This window comes from Scyliorhinus canicula, chromosome 5 (genome assembly GCF_902713615.1).
Source record: "Scyliorhinus canicula chromosome 5, sScyCan1.1, whole genome shotgun sequence".
Lineage (NCBI taxonomy): Eukaryota > Metazoa > Chordata > Chondrichthyes > Carcharhiniformes > Scyliorhinidae > Scyliorhinus > Scyliorhinus canicula.
The window spans coordinates 25,609,985-25,624,863 of NC_052150.1; the positions used below are offsets into that span (position 1 = coordinate 25,609,985).

General features: G+C 45.4%; 1 protein-coding gene across 6 annotated transcripts in view; it reads right to left on the reverse strand.

Annotated features, from left to right (window-relative positions):
* Positions 1–5,481: 5,481 nt before the first annotated feature.
* zgc:158766 (uncharacterized protein LOC100009641 homolog) overlaps positions 5,482–14,879 on the reverse strand; it is a 220,462-nt gene continuing 211,064 nt past the window's right edge. For 5 of the 6 annotated variants that reach the window (XM_038796776.1, XM_038796774.1, XM_038796775.1 and 2 more), the window contains 3 exons: positions 13,592–13,800; positions 11,858–11,924; positions 5,482–6,643 (listed from right to left, as the gene is read on the reverse strand). In XM_038796776.1, the coding sequence (XP_038652704.1) occupies positions 11,862–11,924; positions 13,592–13,800 (272 nt within the window). In that variant the 3' untranslated portion in view covers positions 5,482–6,643; positions 11,858–11,861. The remainder of the gene's footprint in view (positions 6,644–11,857; positions 11,925–13,591; positions 13,801–14,879) is intronic. The other variant, XM_038796778.1, reaches the window with a different exon arrangement.

Below are 14,879 nucleotides of genomic sequence, written 5' to 3' on the forward strand. Positions count from 1 at the left end.
CCACACAGATCCCTGCTTGAGCCCTGGAATGAACCAGAGGCGTAAATGCTGAGGGCTGCGTTGATCTTCACGGCCACTGGGAGCGGGTGCCCTCCTCCTTCATGGGGTGCCAAGTCCACGAGGGCATGGCACAGTTGCCACAGTGTCTCTCTGCTGCGACACAGTCTTCTGTGGCACATGGTGTCATCAGCTCATCAAATGACTAATGAAGCCCGTACACCTTCTGCCGTCACTGGCCTCCCCATCTGGGTTCCTCCTCAACCTTATGGATGACCCCCAGCATGTGCTGCCTCCAGTGTGTGGCGTCGCTTCTGGCTCCTTCGACTTTTGACCGCCTTGGCTGCCACCAGCAACGCGACCGCAGCACTGCGCGATCGATGCCAGCAACCATTTTTTTAATCTGTAAGGAATTGGAGAAGGAGATAGACCGGCAATTCGTTAGGGCTTCCACCCAGTGACCCTCAAATCCCCCGAGCCTCCCCCACCCTTACGTGTCCCACCTTCTCTCAGAGTGCCATCTAAAGAGCCAGTTGTGCTGGCAACCGTTGCTCTGCACACTAACCCCTGGCCACATCAGGAGCCCTTAGACACCAAGCCTCTGCCGGGATCATTAGGGAGACCATGTTCAGGTGACCTCCCCTTATCCATACACTTACCCTTTGGTCACGAGAGGACCTCCAGTGCTGAAGTTATCTGTGGTGTTCTTTGTGTTGCTTATTTCAGGATGGTTGACATAGTGTTCACAAAGATCCCAAGATAGTTTTAACTTAAACAAAGCTACAAATTTATTAACACTACTAACTTGGATTCGACATGTACTCCTAAAGAATACACAGTTCATTTAGAACATCTACACTCATCTACATCTAATCTCACTGCTGGTTTGAACTATGATCTGCACTATATGTACTTCTGACTCTCACTAGCTAACTCCTGCACACACTCTCCCACAAGGCTCAGCATTACTGCCTTATATAGTTGTCACTGTAGCTCCCTCTAGTGACTACTCTCGGCACTTCACTAACCCTTGCAGTTCTGATAGTTCTGATAATGCCACAGCCTCCTCTTTACTGTTTGATTGTTGGCAGCTGCCTCTATAATGCTGGCATTCCTGGAGTCCAGGTACACTCTTCAGACATCGAAGTTTGCTTGACATGCAGTGCACTAATCATCCTCTGAGACATGGCATGTGTGCCCTCGAGGAGGCACTTGAGAGTTGAGGAGTGTGAAGTGCAATCACAACTAGCAAGATTAATTCCTCATTTGAAATAGCCTTCAGCTATGAAGTTAGAGGCTGCTCACAGTCAAAAGGGGGTAAAATAGACTTTCCTCAGAGAAGCTGGAGAATGGCTGTCCTGGAAGTGTTTGGTAGGTCACACAGGCTGCAGCTGTAATTACCCCTGTTATGGGTCTCCACAATATTTAAAGATGGATTGAAAGCCTCACAGTCACAAAATCTCTCACCCCTCCCAGCCCAGGGGTGACCCCTGACCTAGAATGCTTCAGCCTCCTGACCAAGCCCAAGACCTCCGAGGGTTGTCTCTCCCCGCCCCCCCCCCTCCCCCACCCCCTGAGCATTGGGGCAGCAGCTCCGGGTCCCTTGAGCTGAATGCCAGAAAAGGGAAATGGCTACTCACCCCCTCACTTCCCTCAGAAGCTATCATGTCAGCTTCACGTTTTTGAAAAGGAGTATTAAATGACACCCTTGTGCTTTCTCGCTGGGGAGTCGAGTAATTCTCGGGAAGGCGCCGCATTCGACTTCAATCTCGCTAATGAGATTGAAATGAATGCAAATGAGGGTTAATGATATCCTCTCTGTCTTTGAGTGAGATTCCCATCGGGAGCGGGCCGGTGGAATCTCAAAATGGTTTGCACCCAGCGCGATTCTCAATTTTGGCCTTTCCCACTATTTATCTGGCATGCCCAGATTCACATCGGGTGCAACACGGTTGTTGAATCGCACCCATACTCTTTGATGTCTACTTCATTTGGTACATGGAGTCTTGGTTTAGAACCTTAAGAGAAAGAACAACACATCCAAACCGCACAGTACTATACCGAGTTATCAACCTAGATTACATCGAATGGGGCTTGAACCCACAGCTGTCTCAAATAGATGCCACAGTGCTATCAATGTTCCAAACTAACACCAGCGACACATTTCTTAGGAATGTAAACAGAGGCTCCAGTGATGTCCGGTTCCCAATGGACAATCTTTTGTTTTTCAATCCCCTTCATCATGTTCTGAAAGTCTTCACTTTCCTCACTCTAATCCAGACTGGCTTTCAGTTCAGCGATGTACTTATTGACAGTTGGACACTTAGAAATGATCAAAGACAATAAAGTCATCAGTGCTAAGTGAGTCTTCAAGATGGCTTGACTTACCTCCATCTTCCTGAATACTTCTCTTCTTGTTAATCGTCATTTCTTCACTTGATTACAGCTATCAAATGCACAGCCAAATATTTCAATCATAATGGATGATTAGTTGTGAATAACTATAGTTTGATGCTGCTGTTGTAGTCTCCATTTTCCGGGCCTGTGTCAATGGCAATTAATGCCCACTTAAGGGTCTTGTCCCATTGCCACTGGGCAGAGGTTCCTCATAGGGGGGTCATGAAATACAATACCCGGCATGTTCGCTTGTGGGCTCCCAGGAGAGGGGGGGTGGGGGGGTTGCGGCTACTTCATTCAAAGGTTTATCTCCCTTGGCTGGGCAGCTGGTTCATGATACAAAGCAAGGCCAGCAGTGGATATTTAACTCCCGTACAGGCTGAGGTTATTCATGAAGGCCCTCCCTTCTCAACTTTGCCCCTCGCCTGAGGTGTGGTGATCCTCAGATTAAATCACCACCAGTCACCTCTCCCCCTCAAAGGGGAAAGCGGCCTCCGGTCATCTGGGAATATGGCGACTTTACCTTTACCTTTTTTACCCCTGTCACCTTCACAAGTTGTCTAACCTATCCATATACTGTTTAGAGTGAAGGAATGGAGTTGGAGAGAGTGCATGATAGAGTTTTAGAGAATGAGAGAATGGAGTTTGAGAGAATGAGTGATTAGAGTTTGTGAGCATGAGGGGATGGAGATGGAGTTTCAGATAGTGAGTGAATGGAATTTGAGAGAGTGAGGGGTTTGAGAGAATGAGGAGATAGGGTTTGAGTGGGTGAAATGTTATGATCTCTGCAGAGTGTTTTAGCTGAAAGAATGACATGGCAAGATATCACATTTTAAAACTTTTACTGTAACAAATGACTAAAAAGCATAATTGGCTAAACACTTTTTTTGGGTAATGTACACTTTAAACTAGAGCGGAACAATTCCCTTTAATCCTTAACACACCACACATCCATTGAATTATAGTTCTTATGGTAAATAGTCTCCAGGCTCCCAGCTTATAATTCGTTCATCTATCCATACTTCACCAAATAATAACTTTAAGCGGCCATTTCCTGGTGCTTTCCTCAATTATTTGAGAGTTCCTTAAATCGTAGAATCACAGAATCCCTACAGTGCTGAACGAGGCCACTGGCTCCATTGAGTCTGCACTGACCATCTGAAAGAGCACCATACCTAGGCCCACTCCACTGCCCTATCCCAATAACCCCTCCTAACTTTTGGACACAAAGGGGTAATTTAGCATGGCCAATCCACCTAACCTACACACTTTTGGACTGTGGGAGGAAGACAGAGAACCCAGAGGAAACTACGCAGACACGGGGAGAGAGTGCAAACGTCACACAGTCACTCAAGGTCAGAATCAAACCCGTGTCCCTGGCGCTGTGAGACAGCAGTGCTAACTACTGTGCCATCATGCCAATAGTAAAGCAAAATGCTTCTTCTTCACCTGGTTATGCCAGGACAAATCTCCTGGAATCCTCAAAATGCTGTAGGATGCGTCTCTTTGACTAGAGACCATCACCCTCCGGCACGTGACTGTGGTAGGTCGAGAAGGTCAAGGGCAGCAGACATATGGGAACGCCAACATTAGTGCCCACCCCCAAGCAACTCACCATCCTGACTTGGAAATATATCACCATTCCTGCACTGCTGCTGGGTGAAAATCCTGGAGCTCCCTCCCTAACAGCACTGTGGGTGTACCTGCACCATATGAACTGCAGCAGTTCAAGAAGGCAGCTTGCCACCACCTGAGGGATGGGTGCGAAATACTGACCTCTCTAGCGACATTCACATTCCATGAATGAATTTTTAAAAACATGGGGCGGGATTCTCCTGCCCGCCTCACCAGCTTTCTGGCTTGCCAGCAGCGGGATTCTCCGTTCCACCAGCTGGCCAATGGGGTTTCCTATTGTGGGCAGGCCCACGCCGTCGGGAAATCCCCGAGTGTGGGTGCACTGCCGACGCAACGGAGAAACCCGACAGCGGAGAACCCAACCTCTGGTCTCAAAAATTACTTCCTCTCCCCTCTACCCTGTGGTAATGTAAAACATTGTGCCTGTGCAAAAATGCTATTTAGCTGTCCTTGACCTCAACTCCCTTTCACCTTAGAAGCAAATGGACAGTTTACAGCATAACTGTTTATATCCCGGTGCCTTCATGGGTCTTTCGGAGATACACAGTCTACTCATTGCAACTTCAGAGCCTGCTGCCATTGTCTAAAAGCATAAATCATTTGCACCTTCTTCCCAGTAAAACAATCTAAGCCTTTCTTTGATTTCTCACAATCAAACCACCCAGGCTCAGTATCAGGCAGAACAGGCCGCATGACCCCCTTCAATTGCCCAAAATTTAAAGTTACAGTCCCAAATATAATAATCTTATGAACCTTACAATTGTAACTGGCAGGATAATGAGGGGGTGGAGATTAAGAAAGTGAGGGGATGCAGTTTGAGAGAGTGATAGGTTGGAGTTTGTTGTTAAATGTGTACTGATTGCTCGTCGGTGTCCTGCAATACAAAGTGTGGTGATATGCCTATGAATAATATTGCATACACTCAGCAATGCAACCTCCCACCAGCAGGGTACAGTTGGTAGTAAGGCGTACACAAGGACAGTCACACATCGGGTAGTTCCAGAGAAACCCAGTCTGTATAGATTCTGTATGTTATCCTTCCACGTGTTAACTAATAAACATCATTCTAAGTAAAGTCATCCGCAGTTCTGTATGTATCATTGCAAAGACAAGACTGCAGAACACAGCACAAAGTGCACTGCTTGGATGCCAAGCAAGGAAAGGATGGCACTCTTGTGCACACGTGATCTTCTACCACTCATTGCCAATGATCAGAACAAAGGCCATTAGTAAGGCTGCTGGTATTAATGGAACCGTACTCGCTATTACCCAGTAACTTATCATCAATGTCTCCTTCTTTAAATCGTGGTTAATTTTTGATTATGCTCCCTGACTTTGATATGTTTTACTACACTTACACTAATGGCGCTACACAAATGCGATTTGTAACCGTTGAGAGAAAATAAAATTAAATGTGATGATAACTGGGAATAAAAACCACAGCCGGGGAACTTAATCTAAAGACAGAAGTTCCTTTTATTTGCTACAAACCTTAAGTCATAAAATAGGCTTTCAGATAGTGAAAAATAATATTCAGTCTGGTCACGAAGGGTCACAATTGTTTAACTTGCCAACTATTTTTAGCTGTATCGGCTGTACATGATTAAATACATATATAAATGGGTAGGACTTTTGATCGGCACATAATGGAGAAAAGTGGTTCAGATTTTTAATGGCATTGGACACTTGGTCATAAATATACAAGAGCATTTACTGTAAGGCATTAGTGGATGGAACAGAAGCAAACAAAAGATAATTGCAGCAATTCAAGAATGCTCGTATCTTGTTTTCTAATCTGCAGACTCATTGAATACATGTCGATAGCTGATCTTTTACACAGTCAGATTATTTGATTATAATGGAGGCAACTGCTTTTGAAGGACACCTCCTTGCAACTATCTCCAGTCAAAGGCTTTCAAAATATAATTGGCTCAATTTAAATAACGCATCATCGATCTCTTGCTGAGAAATGAAACAACTAAATGAACAGTGTTTCAAATCACATCTTGATCATATCATTCTTGATTCCCAAAAAGAAGAGATATTGACGTGATTGGGGGGGGGGACATATGAAGCAATTAAAAATAAATATTGACACAAATAAAACGCTACCACACAATTTGATTTGTACACTAGCTGCAGTGGTGAATTAATCTCCATTTACAGTTTTGCAGTTTCAGAAGCTACAGCCACCACAAATTGCACAAGAAAAAAAGGTTACGCAGAGACAGCACCTTGTTATTTACAGAACGCAATGAAAAAAATTAAAAGTGAGCTGTAAAAAAGATAATCATTATTATATGCATATGTACATGGTGTAGTTATTTCCCAGTTATCGCTTGGGCTGAAGTGTATCGGTCATGTCCTTTTTCAGTTTGAGATGGGATGTCCCTTGATTGCTGGGTCTGTTTCAGACAGTCCTGCACATTCTTCCATTTATCCATCTTGTTTCGGATGTCATGGCTATCATATCTGTTCCTGCTTGGGGTGGCAGAGTGATCATCGGAACAAACAGAGTGTGCAGTTTGAAGGTGCTGGACCTCAGGACCTTAGGAGCTGGACCCGACTTCTTTACTCTGTTGGTAAGGTGGTCCATGGGATATTCTGCTCACAGCTGATAAAACAAGAGGTCATCATTTAACAGAAGTGTACAACGCCTTAAAATAATTTAACTGGAACATTCGCGGTCTTCAAAATGTTAGTGTGGCTGAGGGCCATAAGAACAGGAGTGAGCCATTCATCTCTTTGCGTATGATCTGCTATTCATTTGGTTCATGGTTGATCTATATATCAACTCCTTGATGTCTGCCTTGGTTCCATGTTACATAGTGTGCTTGCCCAACAAAAATCTGTCGATCTTTGCCAATTCGGGCAACAAATTCCGGGCACCTACTACCTGTGTACGAAAGTTCTTCCTCATGTCCCCTCTACACCTTCTGTCACTTATCTCAAATCAATGTCCCATGGTTCTAGAATTCTCCACCAAGGGAAATCATTTTATCCTGTCCACTCTATCTCTTCCCCTCATAATTTTGTACAACTCAATTAAGTCACCCTTCTTTGTTCCAAGGAAAGTAACCCCAACCTATTCGATCTCTCCTCACAGCTACACTTTTTTAGCTCTGGCAACATTCCCGTAAACCTCTTCTGCACTCTCCCCAGAGCAATAACGTCCTTCCTGCAATGTGGTGACCAGTACTGCACACAATTCTCCAGGTGTGGCCTCACCAGTGTTTTATGGCCTCACCAATATGATATCCTTACTTTTATATTCTCTTCCTCTGCCAATGAGGCAGCGCATTCCATTCTTAATGGATTTATCAGTGACAATTTCATATTGATTGCCTGGGCATTTGCACACCCCCACAAAGGAAACATCTTCTCTACATCTATCTTATTCAACCCCTTCATAAATTTTAAAGATTCTCTATCAAGTCACCCCTCAGACTTGTCTTTTCTGGAGAACAGCACCCCAGCCTGCTCAGTCTTTCTTCACAGATATAACCTCGTGATTCTGGTATCAGTCCAGGAAATCTTTGTTATAAATTCTCCATTCCTGCTTTGTACTTCTTCTAAAATGGAGATCGTTGTCCACTCTATAACGCCACACGTGGCCTCACCAAGATTCTATATGAATTTAACTTATATTCTCCATCCTTCAATTCCAATCCTCCCAGAACTGAACCCCAATGTTTTGTTTGCTGCTGTTGGGGGTAGGGAGGAGAAATTAAGGTAAAAACAAAAACGCTGGTTCTCAAAGCCAACAATGGGTCAGTCAGAATACATGCATACCCTTCATCAGATTCTCTGAGATAAAGAATAGTGTATTATAGAAAGAAATTCCCTTGTGGGAGGCTGTAGAAAAAGAGAGAGAGAGAAATAAATAATTCTAACATATTTTACACAATCGTAGAATTGTAGAATTTACAGTGCAGAAGGAGGCCATTTGGCCCATCAAGTCTGCACTGGCCGTTAGGAAAGAGCACCTCACTTACGCCCACGCCTGCACCCTATCCCCGTAATCCAGTAACCCTACCTAACCTTTTTGACACTAAGGGTAATTTATCATCGCCCATCCACCTAACCTGCGCATTTTTGGACTGTGGAAGGAAAGCGGAACACCTGGAGGAAACACACGCACACGCGGGGAGAACGTGCAGACTCCGCACAGACAGTGACCCAAGCCGGGAAGTGAACCTGGGATCCTGGAGCTGTGAAGCAACTGTGCTCACCACTGTGCTACCGTGCTGGCTAATATACGTCTTTCAATTAGAAATAAAAATGTGACCAGAAATTGAAAGATGGAATAACAAAAAAGTGTTAAAGATACAAAAAGACCTTGGAAAGTCAGGACCGGGGGCAGCACGGCGGCGCAGTGGTTAGCACTGCTGCCTCATGGCGACAAGGGCCCAGATTCAATTCCGGCCCCGGGTCACTGTTTGCATGGAGCTTACACATTCTCCCCGTGTCTGCGTGGGTCTCACCACCATAACCCAAAGATGCACAGGCAACGCTAAATTACCTCTTTATTGGAAAAAATAGTTGGGTATTCGAAATTTAATAAAAAAGGAAAATTCGGGACAGATGATCAAGAGGCAACAGACAGTACAGGAGTGGATTGAGTTGAGTGACCAATAAGAGGAAAAAGGTGTGAGATGGATTGTTTCAGTGGAAATTTAGATGAAAATAACTGATTTCTAAAACGTGTTCTGTGTAGTTGAGGAAGCACGTGACAGTTGACTGCATAAACTCAGAGTTTCAAACAACGGGAGCCACGGTGACACAGTGGTTAGCACTGCTGTCTCACAGTGCAGGGACGAGGGTTCCATTCCAACCTTGGGTCACTGTCTGTGTGGAGTTTGCACGTTCTCCCCGTGTCTGCATGGGTTTCTTCCGGGTGATCCGGCTTCCTCCCACTGTCCAAAGGTGAACAGGTTCGGCGGATTAGCCATGCTAACTTACCCTTTCCCGTCCAAAGGTTAGATGGAGTAATGGAGATATGGTGGGAGTGTGGGCATTGGTTGGGGTGATCTTTCGGAAGGTCGGTCCAGATTGTTGGGCCGAATGACCTCCTTCTGCACAGTAAGGCCATCTATTCTGTGAATGTTTCTTCAACTCATTATCATGTGTGGGCATTGCTGCATTTATTGTCCATCCTTAGTTGTCATGAGAAGGTGTCATGCCTTCTTCTTGTAGTGATGCTTTCCTAGATTACTTAAGAGGTCTTGTATAAGTCAACAGTATTGGTGTGCGACTGAAGTCACATGTAGACCAGATTGGGTAAGGATTTATTCCCTTAAGGACATTAATGTACCAATAGAGTTTTGAGGACAATCTGGCACATTGATCATCACTTATATTGATATTGTCTTTTTCTTTCTTGATTCAAAATAAGTTGAATTCAAATCCTCAAACTGGTCACCGGCTCTTAATAATGCCGGCTGCCAGCGGCCTTCAAAATGGCCAGGAACAGATAAAAAAAATTTGGCCCCAATGAGCATGCGGGCCCGATCATCGGTGTGCATGCGCAATACTATGCGTATGTGCACCGATGATCGGGCACGCATGTGCAGTGCGGCCGCATTTTTTTATATGGTCGCAGCCTTTTGTTTTTCAAGTTCAGGTGCCAAAGGGACAAAGGGACCATTGGGGCCAAACGGACCAAAACTATTTCCTCCATTTCTGTCAGCAACAAACAAGGTAGGAGAAAATGTTGGGTCGCGCCTGTCGGCCGGCGTGAGCCACAAAGGTCGGCCGGCGTGGGTTGCGAAGGTCGGCCGGCGTGGGTCGCAACGGTCGGCCGGGTTGGGTCCTGAAGGTTGGCCAGTTGGTAAAAATGGGTCCCTGGAAAAAGAAGTTTGAAAAACACTGCACTAATATCTCCAATTGTTACAGGGCTTCAATATCATAACATGTTGACCTACAGTTAAAAGACTTTTAAGTGGGACTGATAATTGGTCAAATCCATAATTCATTTGGTAAAACCATATAAATTGGCACTATTCTTGTGGTGCTTTTAACCAGTTAAGGGAAACTGATATCAGTTATTGAATCATAGAACCACACAACACAGATGAAAGCCATTCGGTCCACTGCATCTGGGCCAGTTCTTCGAAACAGTTGTACAATTTGGCACATTCCCCAGCCCTTTTTACAGTCTTGTATTTATTTATTTTTCTTTGCCAGGGATATGAAAATGAAAAATGAAAATCGCTTATTGTCACAGGTAGGCTTCAATGAAGTTACTGTGAAAAGCCCCTAGTCGCCACATTCCGGCGCCTGTCCGGGGAGGCTGGTACGGGAATCGAACCGTGCTGCAGGCCTGCTTGGTCTGCTTTAAAAGCCAGCGATTTGGCCCAGTGAGCTAAACTAGCCCCTCTATATCAATTTCCTTTCAAAATTCCGACTCAGTTTGCTTCCTACAACCTTTTCCCCGATGCACCCCAGTGCATAGCAGCTCACTGAATTCATGATATCTCCTCGTTTCACCATGGGTTTATTTACCGATTATTTTAAATGTGGGTTTTGAAGATCTTAAGGGACAGTGGAAGTGTCCCTACCTCTGGACCAGAAGCTCCGGGTTCAGATCTAACGCCAGGTCTTGTTGACCACAGAAGGAGTATTTGTAATGTAGCTCAACGGGCTGATGCTCAGCTCTGGACTCTGTTGTAACCTGTCCGGATCCTATTGGCTGGGGACAACTGGTTACCCCTTGAAACTTGGGGAATATGAGCTCCCCGGTAAGGGAGCGGGGCAATCAATAACCTTGTAGCTGTATAAGTAGAGCTGGCCAGTATGGTACGGGCTAGAGAGAGAACCAGTCATGAACTAATGGTGCTGTGAAAATATTGTTATAAATAAAAGTTGCTTCCTGTTTGACTCAACAAACTCGTGCTGGACTCTTCGTGGCCCTCACAAAATGGAAGAATTCTAACTGAGGAAAAAAGTGTGTGTGTGAAGATACACTGAAAGAAAATGTGGGTTTTCTGGTTACTGATTCTCTGCCTGTAGAAATTGTTCCTCCCTATCTCGTGGATCAAAACAGCTCTTAAACCTCCTCTTAATTTCTCTGCTCCAAGAGAGACAATTCCAACTTCTCTCATCTCTCCAGACTCAAACTCCTCAGTCTTTGTGTTTTTCGAGTAAATCTCCTCTTCAAGGCCTTGATGTCTTCTAAAGCGTGGGGCTCAGGATTGAACACAATAGGCAGCACGGTGGCGCAGTGAGTAGCACTGCTGCCTCACGGCGCCGAGGTCCCAGGTTCAATCCCGGCTCTGGGTCACTGTCCGTGTGGAGTTTGCACAGTCTCCCCTTGCTTGCGTGGGTTTCACCCCCACAACCCAAAGATGTGCAAATTATTAGGTGGCTTGGCCATGCTAAAATTGCCCCTTAATTAAAACTTTTTTAAAAAAAGGATTGAACACAATTAGCTGTGGACTGCTTAACCAATAATTTATCAAAGATTTTGACAGACTTCTTTGGGTCTTTTTTAAGTTAAAATTTAAAACAAATGTTAGGTGTTCTTATTTTACAAAGATATATACAAAACTGCCTGATATTAGAGATGGCAACCGAGAAGATAATAATCTCAGATTATATACCAGGGAGCCCATTCACCTGTATGAACCGAATAATGTTAATAGTTAATCGCTTCCAGCCACAATAAAGCATCATGATTAATAGCACTATTCAAAACATGCTAATCCCCTCCGTTATTCTCCCTGTTAGGGTTATTATTTAGTTAATCACCACTTAACCCTGCTTTAAGTCATTAGTCTGATTAATCCTTCAGGAGGTTTTAATTTATTTAAAAAATCTAGTTACTTACTGAACTATCTCTGCAAATACTTGCAAGTCAAACCAGAGAGGTCTATTGTTACATGTGGGGGTTTATTCTGCCAAGACAGTGAAGGAAATGAACCAAATTAAAATTACTACTTGATAGATGCTCAGACAAGTCACTTGCCCCACAAACAGGTGAAAGCTGGAGAATGGAGGGTAACATCCAATAATGGTTGAATTCTGAAATGCAAACACATTTCATCCCATTCATAGATAAGAGCAGGTGACAAAACGGGTAGGTGACGATTATCTGGGAAAGAAGGGTCAAACAGTGCAAGATTCCCTTTCCATTGTTTACATGACCTTACCCCCTGTTAGCGTCTAATAAATCACCCAAAATCAAAAAAAAGGTAAAAGAAGAGGGGCTGGATTCTCCGTTGTCGGGACCCTCTGCTTCGCTAGCAGCGTACTCATGCCTGTGGGATTCCCGGCGGCGTGGGTGTGCCCATAATGGTAAACCCCATTGGCCGGCTGCCGGGATGGCGGTATATGAAAAGGTGGCAGGAGAGGAGGAGAAAGAGGAGAAGGGTGTATACTCAGGAATGGGAACAGTGGAAGAGAGGGAAAACAAGGAATGAAAACAGGTGGAAAATAGGGAAGAGGAGGAAAGCAAGCAAAGGAGTCCGGGAAGAGGAAAAAACAACAAAAAGGAGGAATAAGTGAAAGAAGGTTGAAAAGAAAAAGGGCATGCATAATGAAAAAAAGGGGGAAAAAAAGAGGGGAGAGAGGAAATATAGTTGGGCAAAAGTATTTTGGATGGCGTTTCCAGCCCAAATCACATGAAGAGTTGGCGGAGAATGCATCCCCACTGATCACAGCAGCCTCGCAGCCATTTAATGCCCTGAGGACTAATAATTGGTTGTATACGAGACATGTGACCCCCCTATTTGTGGCGGGTATTGAAAATTGCATTGTACATTTTGTCCACTCAAAGCTACCATACACACATGTACCACTAGAGGGAGTCTGGAAGCAACTGGAGGAACCCCTTCTGGCATGTGCAGCTGTGATTCTCAATGCTCCTCTGAATATCGTACTGTTTCTTCGCAAGAACTAGGATTGGGGGCTGGGGGGTGTAGAAGGAAGAACAGTGGGTGGAAAGGACGGTGAGGGAAGGGGTGGGTGCCCAATGTGGAAGCGACTGAGGCCTAATCAGGGTGACCAGACCGGCTCTCCTCCACCACTGAACTCCTCCCATCAGCCTCATAATGGGCCTCATTTGGGGTGAGGAATGGGCAGTTGCCCTCGGTCTCGTGTGCTCCATGTAAAATTGTGAACAGGTCAGGGGCGGGTGGGAATCTGGTGGGAGGGCCACCTGAGGAATTTTATGGGCCCCCTCTCCCAATGCAAATGCACCAACAAGGAAAGCCCAGTCAAAAAAGGGCACATTCTGTCCTGAAGCACATTGGCAGTTACCCTGATAAAGCGCATGAGTTTGTAAGGAAGTGGTGCCTCTTTTGTCTCTGTTAAACTCTACACACAATTCCTTTCCAATGTCTGTGTAGCCATTATCTCTAGCATTGCCATCTATTCATGATTTACCTTCGATTTCTGCTCGTCACAGAAATGCTGCTAAAAAAAAAACTCAGCTTTTTCGTAAAAAGCTATGTTCAAATGATGAGCATTGAAATATGTTTCATAAATCGCAGGGAGTGCGTTCTTAATGCTTTTAGAAAGATGTAATCCCTCAGCATGTACCCGTGCAACACAGAATACTTACTGCTGTGATGTACTGGTTCTTCACTGGTTTAGCCCTCTGCATCCTTGGGGAAAGGTTTAAGGATGTATAATGACAAGACGCCTTGGAGTCGGGATTAGAAGCATCATCAGGGAATGTCTCTGTGGAAAGCTGGGACACACAGTTGAGAGTTGAACCACTCATGCTCTCTGCGGAAGTACATTGTGAAGACGTCTCCGAACTCTCTGTGACTGGGACACAACAAAATTGGAATCTCGTTAGCTTTGGGTTTTAGGCTCTTGCTCAAAAAGCTGGCTTTCAATCACGTATCATCTTTGGAAATTGCAAAACTCAATCAGTGCAGGGAGGGTAGGAACAGAGGATGAGATGGGAGCTTGGTTATAATTCTGTCTTGCAGTTGGAGAAAGTTTAAGGAAATCCATTTCTGGCATTTTGTGTTCAATAGTTTCTCAAAGCTTTGTCATCAATTCAAAAGGCTGTTGCACCAACAGAACAATAACACGTGCAATTTCGCATTGGAATATAAGATAGATTTTCTTTTTCACAACAGTGACTTGATTCCAAAAAGTACATCCTGAGATAGGGACATGCTGAGGTTGCGAGAGATCCTTATCAATACAAGTCCTTTTTTTCCTTTCTCTTTTTTGGATTAACAAGACCAGTCGTTCGGAATTCTGAGTGGGTAATAATTGTAACTAAGCTATAAGTGAGATTTAGGGGAGACCTTGGGCTGGATTCTCCGTCGCCCGACGCCGAAATCATGATCGTCGATCGGGTGGAGAATGGATTCCGAAGCCAGAATCGGGACCGGCGTCGGTTTAACGCCAGTCCGCCATGTTCTGCCCCCTTCAAACCGCCGTCATTGTCACGCGCGCCGTTTCAACGCCGTTGGGGCGTCGTCGGCCAGCCCACCCACGATGCTCCGCCCTGATGGGCTGAGTTCCCGACGGCGCAGGCCACGTGTAGTCCCAGGGGTCAGGAACCCGGCGTGCTGGCTGCCGACAGTGTCCAGTGCCATCACACTCGTCCGTACCACTGGTGGGGGGTGGCCAGGGTGTGGGCTGTGGGGTTGCTGTTGGCAGGATAGTGTTCGCACACGGCCGGCACCATTTTTTACGGCACGACTGGTACAGGTCAGCTGCCCTGCACATGCGCGGCCTGGGACCCACCCATTCTCCGGCGCTTTTCGCCGCGATTCGCCCCTCACCAGTACCGGAATCGGTGGACGGTTCGTGCCGATTTTCCTGTTGTGAACCTCCCGTGGATTCTCCGTTTGAGCCGGCACTTAGCCTCAGAAACAGAGAATCCA